Here is a 19,845-nt window from a genome sequence, read left to right as displayed (position 1 = left end):
GGCACGACACCAAAACCGTTTCCACGCAGGTCACAAGTCATGAAAGTACAACAGCTTTTCAACTAAGAATAACCACGAGTTGTAGTGTGCTACCCGTCTGACAAAGTGCTTCGCAGCCTAGCAAGAGGTATGAAGCGCTGTATAAATGCAATTACAAATTGCAACGTATGAGGCGGAAATAACAACAGCATCGCTCATGGGCCAGACTGATTACCTAACACTGGAAAATGTAGCAAATAACAGTAACTAACGTCCATACAAAATGCACCCCACAGAAACCATGTCAGAAGACTTCTCAAGTGCCGAAACGAGGCGGGCGCCCATAGACAACATGACACGACTCACCTCATCCGATCCCTTCCGGGACATTTCTCTCAGATAATATTTAACGCTTCCTCCGCGAAGCTCTCATGCGGTTATAAACCCTTAAAAAAAAAGTTAAGGTTCGCGGTAAAAATCGGCTTTGGGAGAGAGCTAAATGCTAACAATAATGCCCCAAAATAAAGCACTCTTTCTCTAAGCCAAGTGTAAGCAATGTTCCCTCTGTCATTCCATTGCACAGGCTTGGAGCATGAGACGCCTCTCACCCACACGTCCGTAAACATCACCAAGAGCACGCCTGCCCGAGACGCTACTCACAAGCGCGCGCTCAGAGCGGCGCCAGCACAGGATGGGCTCTTAGGAGGCACTGATCGCCGATTAGATTAGAACCCAGCGTCCATCACATGATGTCTAGTGATCAAAGGAAAGTTCCTGCCATTGGGTGTATGGAGCTGTAGGCAGAGCCAGCAAACACAAACAAAACAGTACCCTAAAATGTTGGCACTCTCATAATGAACCCTCCAGATTTTGCTTTTCATCATGCCCTGATCATGTAGCGCAGAGTGACCATGTGGTGCGTATAATTCAGTGCAAAACAGGTGAAAGTTCTGGCATGAGAGTACATGTTCTAAACAGATACAACTCCAAATTGGTACTTAATAATAACAAATAGAAATATTAATAGGTATGAACAAATTGGCTAGGGGCACACAAAGAAAATGTACAAGCATATATGAAAACAGAGGTTCAGACACTAACACAGGGTCAATTAGACACGTTTGCACAAACTGGTAAAAACTCTGTGATAATAATTACACTTGCGTCCCGGCTGGTCCTCGAAATGTACACATCTTCACCAAAATGCAAGAACAACAAAATAGAGAACAAGTTCAACTCTGTATTTATTCCCGCTTTGGTTAAAAAAATTCAGTTGGGACCTATCTGTTGCTAATGAAATAAAGTAAAAAATAATGATGGGAAGCATCAGCGCAAGACCCGAAGGTGTTATGCTCTAAACACGTGGTAGGGCAAATAAATGAATAAATACAAATTGCACTATAACGAAGGTGTAAAACAAGGTCCTAGAAACTGTCGTTAACAAAGCATGAAATCCTCTTGGGGAAACAACACGGTTTCCAACTTTTGTTCCTACGTTGAAAGTAGGTAGTGATGAAGCAAAGCTTCGCATATTTTGCGGCTTGCCGAAGTCAAGAACCTCGTTTATGTGTAACAAAGTAATAAGTGTAAGTCTTACTAACGTTTATATTTAGTTTAAATAAAGATTAAGACGCTTGCCTATATGTTTTACTAAAATAATTTACTCGAGTCACTTAAAATGGCTGCCGCTTGTATTTTAGTTACTGCGCATGCGTCAGCCACACTCACGTGTCCTGACGCGTCTGCAGAAGTGGAGGGAAATTCCTGCGCATGCGTAAAACATAGCTTATACTGCTCGTGCAGTTTGCTCTTGTCCTCGTTTTTATGTAGCTAACATTTAGAATGCATAAGTATATTTCTTGATGATGAGTTAAAAGTACAAACATTGTGATGTGTTTTCATAATGACATTATTATGTATTAATTTGTTTTCGCTTACTTTTCATGTACCGCGGGGAATGGGGGTCTGTCTGTACTGAGAGCCATCTTGGAGGTCCCTTCTGCGCAGATGCGACTTTTCCGGGGACCTGACAACCTTGGCTGATGGAACTTAGCCAGCTGGCAGTAGTGGGCAAGATGCTCCTGAGAACTGACCTGCAAGCTCGGCTGAACGGAGTCACATGACCCTGCTATGCTACATTGTTAAATTGTCATTGTGTTTCTGCACAGTTCTCATGAGAACCCCAATCTCTCTAGGCGGTACCCAAGTATGCTAATATAGGCTCAAAATTAGCGTGTTCTGATTGGTGTGTTACCCAAATCCTACCTTAGGACCAATCGAAATTGAGGGATTCTGACACTTTGCAACATTGGGGGGTGGTACACTGTCCCCAAACTGTATATCTACCCTGGGTTCCCCTAGGGAACCGTCCGACTTGTCTGGTTTAGCTGACCTGTCACTGACCCATCGTACTCAATAGGTGACTGAAGATACAGAGCGCTGCGGAGCACTCTGTCCGAAATTGACCATAGACTAAGGTTCTACTGAACCTTAAAGTGCTGGCGAAGCACTTTGCTGGGAGTTCGCTGACCCAATCGGGGTTTTGATCGATAATTGCAGAGCGGGTGGAGCGCAGGCGTTGCTTCCGAACTGTGGGTTCCGGTCCTGTCCTGAGGGTTTGCTGTCCTGTCCTGAGGTCCTGTCCTGATTCCTAATCCGAGGGTATCCTGTCCTATCCGGGGTGTCCATTCTGCACCTGCTGTCCTTTGAGGGGTATCCTTCCTTGAAGGTTTCCTGTCCTTAACTGACCCGTGGCCAGGGTTTGGTTTCCACACCTTTCTAGGTAAATATTGCTCTGAACCTCTTAAATCTTGCACCTTCTGAATTCCTAACTTTTGCTTTAATAAAGTTTACCATTGCACATGTTATTTTTCCATGTCTTTCCGCAACTATTGAAAGTCATTTGCATTTTTCCATAAGTTTGTTCCTATGCCTTCTCACCTGTTAGAAATTATATTTTGCATTGCAGTTTGTCATTTTCTGATATGGTCTAGAACCTCATTGCCTAGATTGTTTAAAGGCCCGTTCACCTTAAGTGAAGCGTGTTACTCTTTATAGGCCCTCCTGTAGTTATACCTACATAATCCGCCCATGCTTAAATATTATTGAATAGCATAGTATCTTCTCGTTATATTTTATATCAGTATTTCAATGATTACTCTGTCATTATTTCTTTACAGTTATATCATTTACGTTATCTTGGTTATTGATTGCCTTATATTGATGTACCTTATACATGAAGCAAATGAACTTTAGATAAACATTTTAAAACTTCCCGTTGTCCGTGGTCATTTCGAACAGTATTTTGAATGTTATTGGTTGGGTTTGTATTTTGCTGCCTTTCCTTTTACAGCTAGCTCCCTGATTCATTGTGGTCATTAGGTACCCGCATCGGTGGATGGTAAGTGGGGTGCACTGAAAAATAATAGTAGGGAACACACACACACAAATTGGTAGAGCTCGTGAAGTCACCTGGTCGATGTATATGGTGATTTGAAAGTATATGGGCCCTGAAGCCGGAAACGGCGAAAATTATTGGTCGGGTGGCCTCGCGCGCTCTATCAGTTTTACTGGTAGCCAGAGGATGGTTAGGGACTAGTTGAGAGTAAGGCAGGGATTAGTTGGACTAGTTGAGTCGGAAGCTGCTAGTATATTGATGCTGCTAGAAGAGCGGCTGTTCTAAGAGACCTGATCATTCTCTTGTGAATAAGCTGTTTTGGAATTCATGAATTGCTGTATTGTTATTATTCTTGTTCTTATATTGTTATATGTACTAATCCATGCGTTAGTAAACCGTATTGTTTCTTGTTGTCCGAACTCCCCGGGGAATTGAAAGGGCAAGTGGTGAATAGAATCCATTGTCCTGAGGTCACAGGCTCGAGGAAAGTTAGGTGCAGGTTAAGATAACCGGGAAGCACTAACTAGGGTTTTCTGAATACATGTGTGAATAAATGTCAGTAACGGGGTTCATTGGCAAAATTCCCATAGTGGCGTAACCTGGTAAGGGTCACATCGGAAGAGTAGCAGGTTCCTCGGAGCTAGCGTGAAAGCAGAGGGGTCCGCTGGGAAACCTTAAACTCGGAATATATCCCGGAAAGAAGTGGATGAGTTTAGGGGAATAACAGGTTTACCGATGCTAAAGTGAAGGGTAGGCGGAAGAGATCTACCCGCAGCGAGTGAAAAGTAAATGGAAGTAGTTTACTTGCAGTAAAATAATTCTTTCTCTGTCTAGACACTTGAGCACTGTGGCGAATGTGTATTTGTTGTAAAATAACCAAGCACTGAGCACTTTAAAAGAAAGAAAGTTTCCGTTACCTTGTGAAGGGAGGGAGTCAGTCGCGAAGCGCCTCTGACGTCACTCTGTGCCGCGCTGGGATTGGTAGAAGCAGCGGGCGGGTAGCGGAGCTGAGATTGTAAAGGAGGGGTGAGCGCCAGAGCGTGGGAACTGTCTCACGAAGGGGTCGCGCACCCATTGGTTGCACAGATTTCTGAAGCGCGTTCTGATTGGAGGTAGTTTGTAAACAAAGTCTAGCGTAGAAGTCGTATGTGGCACTCGCAGACTACAGGAACTCGACCTGATCCAAGGCACCTAGGGTTTGAAAGGGATCAGTGGAAAACTAATAGATACGATATTATGTACGGAACAAAGAGAAAATTGTCCCTTGTAAGTAAGGTGAAAAATTATTTTAAAACGGACAAACCAATTAAATCTAGAGAAGGTGTTCTTGTCCCACCACCCAATACTCCCGCCTCATTCATGATGTTTGACCGAGGGTACAATACCTGTGTGTGGTTGGAGAATTGGGTGAAGTACACAAAAGATGACGGAGTATTGGCTTTTCCGTTAGATGGTACTTTCAATGGTAGGATCTTATTTAATTTAAGAACTCGGATGAATGAACTGCATCCCAGACCGAGACTAACGCAGTATGAGGCATTAGAGGAATGGGAGATTGAGGCTTTTGAAAGAGAAAGACCCCGAATGGACAAGGGTTTGACCAAGTGGTACCCCAGGCTGAAACAGGAGTCCAGGGATAAAAGGATGAAACAGTGGAGGCAGAGCATGATTGTTGAGGGTCTGTTTCCCATGATGCCGGCATGTCATAACCCTGCAGCGGGTGAGAAAAGTACCGAAAAGTGTAAGCATTGGGGGGCCCCTGGGGAGTCAGATGATGAACTGATAGATGACATCTGTACCAGAAGTCCGCCACCTTATAACGAGGGAACCCGACCTTCCAGTGTAGGAGATGCTCCCCGACGCCACTTCCTCAAGGAAGAAGACAGATCCCTAGGACTGGGAGGGGGTGGTCAAGTATTGCCCTATTTTGAGAAACCCGAACCGGCGGAAACAAGGGATATATATCCCAAAGTGCCCGCAAGCCAGGAAGAAAAATATTCACGCACAAAAGTTTTCTTTCCCAGACCCTTGTATGAAAAAGAAGAGAAACCATCGAATTCAGGACTGCCTTTTGTTCAACCTCCATATGAGGAAGAACGCAGGCCCTTTAACACCGGAACATTGTTCCCAAAACCAAATTATGGTGGGGGACCAAGTGAAACGCATCCTACTGCCCCGAGTTTTACTCCTCCATTGACCCCACAGATATTACATGACACGACTTTAAGAAGGATACTAGTGGAAAAGGAGCAAGAGGCCCTAGCTAGACAAAGGACAGAAATAATTCAGAAAATCTCCCAGTTAAATACCGGTCCTGAGGCATTGACTATTCCAGTAACTATTGGACCAGTGGTCCCGTTATACGGAAATGGTCAGGGAAATCCGATTACTCCAGTTATGACCCCAGTCATGGCAACCCCGAGACAGGAACCGATAATCATAGATGATCAGTCCAGTGAGTGCGAGTCTGAAGTTGCGTTCTTGGACTTGCCAAACAAACCGACCGGAAAGGGAATGCAGCAGAGGCATAACCCTTTTAATGCGAAAGAAATTAAATTAGAGTCAGCAACAGGCACTAGGAATGTCTCTCTGGTAACTCCGGATGAAATTGAGAGTTGGAGTCGTGAATTAGAGAAACAGACTCCGCAAACGAAACCTTTAGATCTCTACAAGCTGAGGGTAGAAATAGAAGAATTAATGGCAGGAAATGTGGGGTTGGATCGATTGAATACCTACTCTGAAGAAGAATTGTCGTTCATATGTAAAAGCTTTACAAGGAACACCAGAGTGCTCCACGAAAAACTGACCGAAACCGCAGCTAGTATGGGGGTAGATATCTCGAAATCCAAGCCCTTACAGAAACCGTACAGAGCAGACTTCTCAGACAAAGATATAGAGCACCTGAATGTGGCGGGGAAAAAGTTGCAGATTAAAGAATTATTGGGGGTACTGCAGAAATGGGGAGATGTGGAAAGATGGAGAAGCAGGTGGGCGAAAAAGAGGGAAGAGGCTCGCTCCCGACAAGTGACTCCTGAATTTGCTTTAAGGGAGGTAGAGAAACCTGAGCAGTTATGCCCCATGCGCGAAGTACCTGGAGGGAAATATGTGCATGTCCCCTGGTCTAGACAGGATATTGTGTCCTTTACGAACGATTTTCCAAAATTAAGAGAGAAACCAGTAGACTGGTACAGGCAGGTGGAAAGGTTCGTGAAGGTACAGAAATATCTGTGGAAAGACCTGGATGGGTTTTTCGACATTGTGGTTCCGGTAGATTTATGGACCCAGTGTAAAATAGCCATAGACTGGCCCAGTGAGGAGTATCCAAGAAATAAGGAAACAGGGGAGCCATCAAAGGATGTCATGCGAAAATATGAGCAGGTAATTCAGCATTTGAAAGAAAAGGTGCCCGCAAAAGAAACTGATTGGACAAAAATAGATAGAACAACACAGGAAAGGGACGAGACAGTGCACTCCTTCTATGAGAGGTTATTGCAGGTATTTAAAACATACAGTGGTATTGATAACATCGATTTGAAGGACATGACGCACTTTATTTACAGGTTTGTAAATGGTTTAAGACCTGAAATTTGTCAGTGGATAAAAGATAATAAAATCTGTTGGCATACAAAGAAAATGGATGAGGTCTTGCGGTACGCTAAGTACTGCGAGGACGAGATGGCAGAAAAGAAAAAGGCCCTTAAGGAAAAAGTGATGTGGGCTCAAGTAAAGCTCGCAGAACAGCAGGAAAAACAATTGAGTAACATGGTTAAAAATGCTGAGAACAAAAGTCCTGGGGGAGGGGGTGGAGGAAAGCCCCGGCCAAAATTTAGCAGGGAAGAGGCTATGAAGAAATTTCCCTGCCATCAGTGCGGCGAAATTGGACACTGGCGAAACGAGTGTCCCCAATTAACAGAAGATAATGCAAAAACACCTGATTTAACTCCACAGACGCAGAAAGAAAGACCAAGAAAGACTCAACCCCAGGTAAAAACAGTTCAGGTGCCTCGAGCACCCAAGCAGGTATACAGGGGAAAACAGGGAGAGGGTGAGGAGATAGAAGTTTGGGAAAGCGGTGAGAACAGAAATACAGCAACTTCGCAGTATCTGCTAAATGATACCTTCCTTTGTAATGATCAGTACTGACGGGGCCTGAGAGGGGAGGACGAGGAGTGCGTACTTGGCGCTTCCTTGCCGGTAGACCAGTCTGGACCATACATTGAAGGAAAGGTCGACGGAAATGATGTCACCTTTCTATTGGACACTGGCGCTACCCGTTCTACTGTAAGAACAGTGGACGTTCCAAACCTACCCCTCTCGGGAGAAAATATCCAAGTAGTGGGTGTATCTAATCAATTGATTAGTACTCCTGTTACCGAACCAATGGAGATTTCAATTGGAAATTTTAAACAAATGCATAGGTTTGTCGTCTGTGACACCAGTCCAGTGAATCTACTGGGTCGTGATTTGCTGTGCAAAATGAACTGTACCATCTTTTGCACACCAAAAGGTGTTGAAATACAGACCCCGGATGAAGATGGCATTTATAAACTATTGTTACTTAGACCTGACTCAGAAATTAAAAGATTGACCCTGCAGGATTTGCCCCAAGAACTCCAGGAAGCGGTAAAGCCAGAGGTGTGGGATTTCACTGGAAAAGATGTGGGATTAATGAAAGATGTGAACCCCATACAGATAGCCATCAAGGACAATGCAGTATATCCTAACACTAAGCCCTACCGAATGAATGCTGAAGTGAAAGCAGGTGTCACTCTGGAAATACAAAAATTATTAGAAGGAAACATCATACAGGAAGTGATGAGCAGCCCATGCAACTCACCGATTATGGGCATCAAGAAGCCTAGTGGCAAGTATAGGGTAGTGCAAGACCTGAGAAAGGTAAACAAAATTGTAGTTCCTTGTTGCCCTATTGTCCCGAACCCTGCAGTGATATTGTACCAGATTCCTTGGGATGCTGAGTGGTTCACTGTGATTGATTTGTGTCATGCATTCTTTTCGATACCCCTGCACCCCGACAGCAAATCTCTTTTCTCGTTTGCCTTCGAAGGTCACGTGTATTGCTGGAATCGGGTCCCTCAGGGGTATACAGAGAGCCCTTCTATCTTTAATCAGATCTTGAAAAAATGTCTAGAGACTTTGATCTTACCTGGGAACTCTGTCTTAGTGCAGTACATAGACGACCTTCTACTGGCGTCTAAAAGTCATAGGGACTGTGTAGTTGACACCATTGCCCTCCTGAATCATCTGTGTGAGAAAGGGCATAAAGTGGCCCCTGACAAACTACAGTTCTGTGCAAAATCAGTGAAATATCTAGGACACCAGATAGAAAAGGGTGTCAGAAAAGTCACATCAGAAAGAGTGAGAATAATTCAAAAGATGCAGTTGCCCCGTACTCAAAAGGACGTCAGAATGTTCCTGGGTGTACTAGGATACTGCAGGCAGTGGATTCTGGGATTTGCAGTCTTAGCCAGGCCTTTGATAAAAATGACCACGAGAGGAATGCCAGACATTGTAGAATGGGACGATGAAAGCCTAATGGCTTTCACAAGACTGAAAAACTGTCTGTGTACAGCCCCTGCGCTGGGAATGCCAGATTATTCCAAAGAGTTTGCCCTATTCTGTGACACTCGCGATAATTGCGCATTGTCAGTCCTGACTCAAGAACATGGCACGACCAGAAGGCCTGTGGCCTATTTCTCTGCCACCCTGGACCCAGTAGCTGCTGGGTTACCAGGCTGTCTGAAAGCAGTAGCTGCTACCTGTGCAAGTTTGGAACAGAGTGAGTCCATAGTCATGGGACATCCTGTGACTGTGTATGTTTCACATGGAGTGGTAATTCTATTGACCAGAACTAAAACGCAGTATCTCACCCCTAGTCGGCTGACTAAATACGAGAGGATTCTTGTGGGTGCAGCAAATGTAAGCATTGTTAGGTGCGGTATTCTGAACCCTGCCACTTTACTCCCCGACTCCCTGGAAATGGAAGGTGGGGATGATGATGAACATGATTGCATTGATCTGACAGAGTTCAGCACCAAACCACGCCCAGACATAAAAGAAACGCCATTGCCTGAGCATGATAAAGAGCTGTTTGTAGATGGTTCCTGTCTAAGACATGAACTAGGAGGCCTGAGTGCTGCTTATGCAGTAGTCTCTTTAACAAAAATTGAAGAAGCAGGTTACCTATATAACATCAAGTCTGCACAAGTAGCCGAATTGATTGCTATGATAAAAGCTTGCAAAATTGGGAAGAACATACGCATAACAGTGTATACTGACAGTCAGTACTGTTATGGAGTTGTGCATGACTTTGGCCAATTGTGGCTACAGAGGGAATTCCTGACTTCCTCAGGTACTCCCATTCGGAATGCAAAGGTTGTTCATGACCTTTTAGAGGCCATCCAGTTACCCAAGGAACTGGCAGTGGTAAAATGCGGTGCTCATAAGAAGAGCATGGACAAAGTATCACTGGGAAACGATTATGCTGATCGAGTGGCCCAATGGTGCGCCAGAGATCGGTATATCGTAAATCCAAAACGAGGGGGGCCAGGAACCAGCTGCCAACTTCAGGTGTTTGAGGAAGTGCCTACTTGGGATGAAGTGAGAGAGTGGCAGGAGTCGGCTCCTTGGCAAGAAAGAGAGAAATGGAAGGAGGATGGGTGTAGACCGAGACGTGTGGATGGTGTCATCTTGGGTCCAACTGGTATGCCTGTATTACCCCGACACTTGCTTGGCACAATGGCAAGATTAATACACGAAGGGTCACACATTGGTAGGGATGCCATGATTCTGGTATTTCAACAGACTTGGTACAGTAAAAAGTTCAGGAAGGTAGCAGAGTCCCTCTGCCAGAGGTGCCTGTCATGTCAACAGATGAACCCAGGCAAGAGGACAATGGTTGAGCTGAGCAAAATTGGGAGATCAGGGGGTCCCTTTGTAAGGATACAGATTGATTTCATCACCATGCCCCGTTGTGAAGGGAAACGATATGTCCTTGTCATTGTTTGCGTATTTTCAAAATGGGTAGAAGCTTACCCTACTCCCCAAAGTGACGCACTGACAGTAGCGAAGTGTTTACTAAAAGAACTGATACCTAGATTCGGGGTGCCATTCATTATTGAATCAGATAAGGGTGGACATTTTCAGAATGAAATACTGGCTGAACTCTGTAAGGCCTTTGGAATAAGGCAGAAACTTCATTGTGCATACCACCCAGAGGCTTCTGGAATAGTGGAACAAGTAAATGGAACTATCAAAAACAGACTAGCAAAGCTGACTGATGCAACTGGCATGACCTGGGTGAAGGCCCTGCCCCTGGTCCTGATGGGACTAAGAAGTGTTCCTGACCGCAAGACAGGCCTAAGTCCCCATGAAATCATTATGGGAAGAGTGATGAGACAAGCATGGGTGCCAGGAAGCAAACTGTTGAGTATTACTGATGATTTGGTGCTTGAATACTGCAGAAGATTGGGTGACCAAGTGCGTTCTATCTCTCGCCAGATTGGAGACGACGGCATCCTCAATCCAACGACTCCTCTCCACAGCTTGGTTCCAGGAGACTGGGTCAAAATAAAGAAACACACTCGATCAAGCTGTCTGGCACCAAGGTGGGGAAAGAAACGCCAAGTAATCCTGGTAACAACCACTGCAGTGAAGGTCGCAGGTATTCCCCAGTGGATCCACGCTGGCCACACCCAGAAGGTATTACCAGACAAAGAACTTGAAGAAGAAGGGCATCCAGCAGAGGACTCTGCAGGAGCCAGACCAGAAGCAGCTGACAACGAGCAGCCCAGCACCAGTCAGGCTGCAGGAACAGCAGACGTTGGCCCAGGAGTAGTTGACTACGAACTGCCAAGAATCCAGCCTGCTGAAGAGGTCCAGGAAGCTGAGCCAGGAGTAGCTGATGACGAGCTGCCAAGCATATGGCCAGAAGAATGGATACCGATGATTGATCTGACCGAAGATCCTATCAGAACAAGGGAGCGACTTAGTGAAGGTAGAGAGTGGACTAGTCAGGAAAAGCAAGGCACAGGCGAAGAACCTCAGCCGCCTGAGATTCACATCAAAACTGAGGAAGGAGAAGGTCAGACAGGGACAGAACAGGTGTTCGATACACCTCCACTAACTCCTGATGTGGATAAGGGACAGCATAGCCATAGAGTGATAGTTCGAGCAGAAGAAAATCAAGAGATCGAAGTGCTTGAACAGGATCAGATAGGGTTAGAAGAACGGGTTCAGGAAACAGAAACAGAATCAGAAACAGAGACAATCGAAAGCCAAAAACAACATATTCCTGAACAAGACCAGATTAGTAACCAGGCAGAAGAATTTGATGCTAGCCCCGGAACTAGCGAGATAAGGGAAGAAGAAGAAAGTGAAGCAGAATTGCCACAAGCTAAAGAGAATAAGAGGATAAGAGAAGAAAGCGAAGTCCAAGTACCAACTAAGAGACTAAAGAAAAGAAACAACCTTGAGCCTAGGTTCGTAAAGAGACTAAGGCTAAGGATAAAGACGGTGGAAGAAAAACGTGCAGAAGCAAGGAGAAGTGCACGGATAGCAGAGCAAGAAGAAAACTCTTCCAAAAGAAGGAGTGAGCGAATAAAAAGACAAAACAAGAAGTACAAGTCTCCTGAATGGACACTCGTTTTGGAAGAACTTGAAGATCTTGATATAACTGACGTAAGCGACGGAGAGCCCGTCCCTGAGTACGCTGCTGAAGAAGAAGACGAACCACCGTGAATTTGCACAAAGTAAGCTAGCTGTGTAAAGACACAAAGAGGGGTCGAGAAACTTCTACTGAGCCGAAATGTCTGATTCAACTATGAATGGTAGACCTAGTTGCAATCGTTTCAAGACGTGCTGCAAGGTGTGTATATGTAGTATAGTAGTATTGATAGTAATTTGGATAGGACTAACAATCTTTATACCCTTCACTGTAAGTAAAGATACTAACATTGTCCCTACTGAAATTGTAAATACAGACAGTGAGGAGTTGACAACACAGAGTGTAGCAAGACATGAGAGAGCACTGAGACAAACAAAACGAGACTTAGAAGCATCAGATGAGGGAGGACTACATTATCATGGAATTAAGAACAGGACACACTTAAATGTTTTTGCAAACTTATTAATACACTATGTAGAGACTATGGAAATTGAAGATTGCTATGTCTGCATGAAGCTACCTACTTCTGTGGCTGAAGGCGTGACATACCATCACTTGCCATTGACATATGGAATCTCCTGTAGCATTTTAGCTAGTTTATTTTACAAAAGAGGACTGTTACAGTACTATTACTCTAATAATGACGTAATATTTTCTGAACTTCCTATACGTGGGAACTTGAATCCTGTACATACCAAAAGCGACACCATAAGATATATGGGAGACTACTTCTTGACTATAGGTAACATCGACATAGCTGATGCACACAGAGATAACTTGACTTGTTCTTTGCGTGAACAGGAAAAGATGTTCCTGAACATGGCAGAGAAAAGAAGAATTAAAATACAAAAGAAGGCTAATGACGAAAGTCAGAAAAAGCCAAAGTGGGCAGAGAACATGGAAGGCACCTCAAATGGTGGGGCGGGACCTGCTCTGTTGCTGGATTTTGAAAAGAAAGGCAAGCTATGTCTTCACCGCGAGAAGACTAGCTATTATAATAATGTTTTCATTGGTTCCAGTGAATGCGAACATAATTACAAGGTAATTGGAGGTTGGGGTTTCAAAAATGGGTCAGAGCCTGTGTTTCCTGGAATTTATTATATTTGTGGGGACAAGGCTTATTTCAAATTGCCGGATCACTGGTATGGAAGCTGCTATTTTGGCATTGTCTTCCCGAAAATATATCATGTGAATGGAAAAGCTGGAAGCAATGAAGATACTAATGGCTTAGTGCGTAGTAAAAGAGAAAGTATAGGTGAAATTATGGGTAGTATTTTCAGTGCACTGATACCTGGAGTGGGAGTGGTTCTGAACACTCACAGAATTTGCAAATTGTCTACTATAGTGGATGTGCTGTCTACTGAAACAGCTCATGGATTTCTGCTGGTCAATACCGAAATGGTTGCGATCAGATCAATGGTTTTGCAGAATCGACTTGCTCTTGACACCTTATTAGCGAAAGAGGGCGGAGTCTGCCGGATGTTGAAGGCGCAACATTGTTGCACTTATATTCCGGATAAAAGTGTACAGATCAAAAGATATGTGAAAAACATTACTAATTTGACAAAGGAACTCAAACCACTCGAGGTTGATAGTGCCTGGAAGAGACTGGTAGATGGTCTCTCAAATGTAGGTCATTGGCTTGCTAGCGTAGGTAAAAGCTTATTGTTCAAGATACTGATGCCAATTGGTATTATAGGTCTTATTATATTTCTCATTTTTATCTGTTGTAAATGCCGTAAGCGCACCAAGAAGCACGAGGTAAATGCAAGAGGGTTGAAACGGAGTGTGGATGAGATTGAGTTGGAGGAAGTGAATGATCAGATATACAAAAAGGTGAAGACTTCTCACCCTACTAAAACTGAGAGAGAAAAGTTAGAACGATTGCTGGAAGAGATAGAGCTATATAAAGTGTGAAAGAAAGTTGGCATCTGGTTCCATTTTTGTGATGATAGTAAATATCATCAAAGAGGGGATTGATGAAGCAAAGCTTCGCATATTTTGCGGCTTGCCGAAGTCAAGAACCTCGTTTATGTGTAACAAAGTAATAAGTGTAAGTCTTACTAACGTTTATATTTAGTTTAAATAAAGATTAAGACGCTTGCCTATATGTTTTACTAAAATAATTTACTCGAGTCACTTAAAATGGCTGCCGCTTGTATTTTAGTTACTGCGCATGCGTCAGCCACACTCACGTGTCCTGACGCGTCTGCAGAAGTGGAGGGAAATTCCTGCGCATGCGTAAAACATAGCTTATACTGCTCGTGCAGTTTGCTCTTGTCCTCGTTTTTATGTAGCTAACATTTAGAATGCATAAGTATATTTCTTGATGATGAGTTAAAAGTACAAACATTGTGATGTGTTTTCATAATGACATTATTATGTATTAATTTGTTTTCGCTTACTTTTCATGTACCGCGGGGAATGGGGGTCTGTCTGTACTGAGAGCCATCTTGGAGGTCCCTTCTGCGCAGATGCGACTTTTCCGGGGACCTGACAACCTTGGCTGATGGAACTTAGCCAGCTGGCAGTAGTGGGCAAGATGCTCCTGAGAACTGACCTGCAAGCTCGGCTGAACGGAGTCACATGACCCTGCTATGCTACATTGTTAAATTGTCATTGTGTTTCTGCACAGTTCTCATGAGAACCCCAATCTCTCTAGGCGGTACCCAAGTATGCTAATATAGGCTCAAAATTAGCGTGTTCTGATTGGTGTGTTACCCAAATCCTACCTTAGGACCAATCGAAATTGAGGGATTCTGACACTTTGCAACATTGGGGGGTGGTACACTGTCCCCAAACTGTATATCTACCCTGGGTTCCCCTAGGGAACCGTCCGACTTGTCTGGTTTAGCTGACCTGTCACTGACCCATCGTACTCAATAGGTGACTGAAGATACAGAGCGCTGCGGAGCACTCTGTCCGAAATTGACCATAGACTAAGGTTCTACTGAACCTTAAAGTGCTGGCGAAGCACTTTGCTGGGAGTTCGCTGACCCAATCGGGGTTTTGATCGATAATTGCAGAGCGGGTGGAGCGCAGGCGTTGCTTCCGAACTGTGGGTTCCGGTCCTGTCCTGAGCGGTCCTGTCCTGAGGGTTTGCTGTCCTGTCCTGAGGTCCTGTCCTGATTCCTAATCCGAGGGTATCCTGTCCTATCCGGGGTGTCCATTCTGCACCTGCTGTCCTTTGAGGGGTATCCTTCCTTGAAGGTTTCCTGTCCTTAACTGACCCGTGGCCAGGGTTTGGTTTCCACACCTTTCTAGGTAAATATTGCTCTGAACCTCTTAAATCTTGCACCTTCTGAATTCCTAACTTTTGCTTTAATAAAGTTTACCATTGCACATGTTATTTTTCCATGTCTTTCCGCAACTATTGAAAGTCATTTGCATTTTTCCATAAGTTTGTTCCTATGCCTTCTCACCTGTTAGAAATTATATTTTGCATTGCAGTTTGTCATTTTCTGATATGGTCTAGAACCTCATTGCCTAGATTGTTTAAAGGCCCGTTCACCTTAAGTGAAGCGTGTTACTCTTTATAGGCCCTCCTGTAGTTATACCTACATAATCCGCCCATGCTTAAATATTATTGAATAGCATAGTGTCTTCTCGTTATATTTTATATCAGTATTTCAATGATTACTCTGTCATTATTTCTTTACAGTTATATCATTTACGTTATCTTGGTTATTGATTGCCTTATATTGATGTACCTTATACATGAAGCAAATGAACTTTAGATAAACATTTTAAAACTTCCCGTTGTCCGTGGTCATTTCGAACAGTATTTTGAATGTTATTGGTTGGGTTTGTATTTTGCTGCCTTTCCTTTTACAGCTAGCTCCCTGATTCATTGTGGTCATTAGGTACCCGCATCGGTGGATGGTAAGTCGGGTGCACTGAAAAATAATAGTAGGGAACACACACACACAAATTGGTAGAGCTCGTGAAGTCACCTGGTCGATGTATATGGTGATTTGAAAGTATATGGGCCCTGAAGCCGGAAACGGCGAAAATTATTGGTCGGGTGGCCTCGCGCGCTCTATCAGTAGATTTCCACTAAGATAAGACACTTTTATAGCTTTGTGTTGTATAGGATGTCCACTTCTATGATAATTGTACTTCTTACAGTCTCAGCCTCTGCGGCGTAACCAGTGCTTTAATTGGGAAAAAAATAAGTGCAGGTACTCATAGTGCCAATATCGGCCCACTTACCAGCCCGCTCCCCGTATCATGCATGACGCAGAAATAACCAGACAAGACAACTTTTTTGTTGGAGAAAAGTAGCTGCAGGTTTATTAGCATATACACATGCCAACATGGTGGGTTATCTTACAGGCGATCCAAAAGGCAAGCCGCCCCTCGCGACCTACCACCTGATGGGCCAATTTGCAACATGGCCTTAGCCAATCGTTGCTTAGCGGTAATGGGAGAAGATAGCCCCTCCCAATTCCGGTGAACCATTGGTCCACCCTCTTGCTCACGCCCCCCCCCTACGAGGGGCGGAGCGTTCAAGCAACACCCGGTTGTACAGGTTTCCAACCGCCCGTAGGATAGCGGGGCGCCGTCGTACCCCTAGGGTCCACCGCACAGACTTCCTGGGGATAATAGGCCTCAGCATCCTTTGTGCTCCTGAAGAGGGTACTCCCGGGTACCTTTCCGCCTCTGGATCGCCCTGTAACTCCGCCACAGCCCTGGGTGTGGCGACCGTCGCAGCCAGGGCCCCCACCAAGGCCGGCATTCCTCCTAGCTGTTCCTTACTTGCTATAACTAGGGTCTCTTCCTTATTCGGAAAAACCAGTCCATAACGTGGACCGCTGACCCAAGAGTCCAGCAACCCCAAGTGAGTTTGGCTTGTAGCACACATATAAAAGGCCAAATCTCTGCTCAAAATATTTACGCATGGCGCAGCAAACCTCGTGCGAGCCAGCTGCCTCACTGTCCCAGACAGGGCAATATGCCACTGGGGTTCAGGATAAGAAATCCGACCACAGAACTCATCTGACCAATCCCCTTGTGTTCCTCCTCTAAGGTGCATGCTAGCCCCAGAGCCCAGACAAATAACAATACTTCTCCATAGCTCCCCGGCGACCCAGCATGGTGTCACAACAAGATGGAGGGAACGAGAGTGTGTTGCCTGTGGATAGGCACTGAAAACCTCCATGAAGGGCCAACTAGTGCAGTCTAACCTGCTTGCTGAGCCAATGACAGGACACAGAAACCCGGTCCCTGTTAACCACCCGTGTGAGCTTTGATACTTCTTCCAGGTCGGTGTCGGGCTATCAGGTTTTCTGTCACCTGCTTTGCTGAGATCCCTTTGGGGGATCCGCTGGGACCCATATGTGTCCCTGCAAATACTGCGTTATGCACTAGGCCCCTAATGCCCATCTCCGTCCCACAAGGACATCTGCGAGCCCGATGCCCCATCGCAGCTTAAGTTAATGGCATAGGGCCCCGCACCCCCAGTCAGTGTGTGTGACCTGCATTAATTGAAGTGACCAGAAAATGTGAGTGACTTGACAGATCTCGAGGATCAACTCCTTGTCCATGCCTGCCCCCATCACATAATACATTAGTTGGGCAGCCCACCGCTGGTCGCAAGCTTCTCCATCAAGCGTATGAGGCCAGTGAGAGATTCGCACGGGCAACATCCCTTAAGACACTGTGTAGGGATCTCCTCGTGTTAGGCACTTGTGTAAGTCGTCCCCCTGTGCCTGGCCTTCGTTGTACCCTAGGACGCTTAACAAGCAGCCTATACAACTGTCTGTGCATCCTGTGGCACTATGGAACTAAAACATCCTCATCCTACTACCTGGTAAGTGAACACTGCCAAAGGAAACCCGACTATCTTCCCTGAAAACCACTAAATAGATACTGTCTGGGTGAAAAGCTTACCCAAGCACCTATCCAAGGGCCCTCCACTGCGAGTCAACCCCCGATGAGGGACGTATACTGAGGAAATTCCTGTCCCTTGCGGACCCTACACCAAAAGACAGCTAAAGCGATCGCCTACATGGGCTACCCAGCTTGCACATGCAAAGGTGCTGAGAAGTGCTTGGTGATAGGCCACTAAGACAAAGCCTCCCTATTCTTACTTAGAAAAGGAGCGCTACCAAACTACAAGTCCAACACAGTGTATAGTCTATGCTTCAAAGTGCATGAGAAAACTAAGCCACAGTAATAGCTATCTGGCATAGCCAAACAAGAAAAGGCCGCCCCCCATCCATATCTACCAAGGTGTCAACTGCTAAGTGTGACATTACCATCAATACAGTGCACTATGAGTGACAAAAAAGGACCAGAATGACACTTTCGTGCCAGCAATCGAACAATGGAGCTAAGTAAGCCCCAAATCAGGTATAGGCATGAAGAGACGCCTCAACTTGAGCACGCCAACCCAATCTAATATCAGAAAGACGCCGACCAAGCCTAGTCTCTTGGAAGAGTTTGGAAGAGTCACCGACAATATCCATGACTCTATAGTGAGTTGCTGCGAAATGTGTAGCAAACATGTAACCATCCCCGGATAAAGTACGGAAACACATTCTGAGAAGAATGAGTAAGCCCGGGTACTGTCAGTAACACTTCCCATAGAGGGCGTTCAAGCGCTGGACTGTATCATATACAAAGCTTATCCAAACAGGGGCCCCCAACTTGTCTTCTCACCAGGACACTGATAATACAACAGCGTGGGTGTTGTGTAGCGTTTGCACTCCTGACCTAGATAGGGAAATAAAAGAAATGAGTCCACTGAGGCGCCACCGCCCCTATGCGATGTGGGTAAAGATGCCGTTCACCCTGCCTGACCCTGGTGAATGCAGCCCCTAGATGCCCTTGCCTGCCAGACACAGCAGTTAGCATTTCCATCAGCCTTGCAGAGGCTCCAGATAGAGTAAAACGTGCATCACTGTTCTGGCAGGCACCCGGACACCCTTCCCCCTCTGTACAAGTGGTAAGGAGAGTTGTCGCTTGTTCCTTAAAAAGTGCGTACGCAAATCCGCTGTATAATGATATTCGGGAGGCAGTTACTCAAAGAACGTCCCAAATGACCAATGGATGAGGATACATGGATACAAACACACAGCCTGCTAGCAACATTCTAGAGATAAATTGCCATTTCTATACATGTAATAAACCCTTCGTACAAGTCAAAGGTCCTATACCACCAACGTTGTGAGGCTCCCTGGTGAGCTTGGGCGAAAATTGTGTGCTATCCGGTGGCTGTAACTAAAAAGTCTGATTAAAGTAACAGGATGCAAGGATAGAGACTTGTGTTTCCACTTTGTAGCACAGCCGCAGCTCATAATATACTGTAAATAAATCCTTGTTACTTCACTACCTAAGTTTTGCAAGGACAACAGCTGAAAGCTCAGCAACCGATTGGTTGGCCATCAACACTCACCCTTTAGCCTATTTGTAAACATTCACGAATACCTAAAGAAGGCCACACCAGGAGCTAACCAAGCTGGGGCGGTATCTCGGGACCGCGTGAAGAAGTACACCGGCTGGTTATTGTATTGTATTGTATTGGTATACTTTTATAGCGCGTGTCTGTCACCCAACGGGTATCCTGGCGCTTTGACTAAAAGGAACCTGCTTCGCATCGTGCTGATTAAAAGAAACTAATGTGTCCCAGCCTTAGGAAACAGATGGGTTTTTAAGTTTTTCTTAAAAGAATTGAGATCATTCGTGCTTCTCAATCCCAGTGGAAGAGCATTCCATAGCCTAGCTGCCGTAAAGCTAAAAGATCGGCCACCCAATCGTGATCTCAAAACTTTAGGCACCACAG

General features: G+C 45.1%; 1 protein-coding gene across 2 annotated transcripts in view; it reads right to left on the bottom strand.

Annotated features, from left to right (window-relative positions):
- Positions 1-578, bottom strand: part of LOC144768747 (uncharacterized) — a 221,637-nt gene extending 221,059 nt beyond the window's left edge. The window contains exon 1 of one of the 2 annotated variants that reach the window (XM_078652635.1): positions 346-578. In XM_078652635.1, the coding sequence (XP_078508761.1) occupies positions 346-369 (24 nt within the window). In that variant the 5' untranslated portion in view covers positions 370-578. The remainder of the gene's footprint in view (positions 1-345) is intronic. The other variant, XM_078652636.1, reaches the window with a different exon arrangement.
- Positions 579-19,845: the final 19,267 nt, after the last annotated feature.

Source organism: Lissotriton helveticus, chromosome 7 (genome assembly GCF_964261635.1).
Source record: "Lissotriton helveticus chromosome 7, aLisHel1.1, whole genome shotgun sequence".
NCBI classification, from domain to species: domain Eukaryota; kingdom Metazoa; phylum Chordata; class Amphibia; order Caudata; family Salamandridae; genus Lissotriton; species Lissotriton helveticus.
Note: the sequence above shows the minus strand (reverse complement) of the source record. Positions and strands in the feature narration are given on the sequence as shown.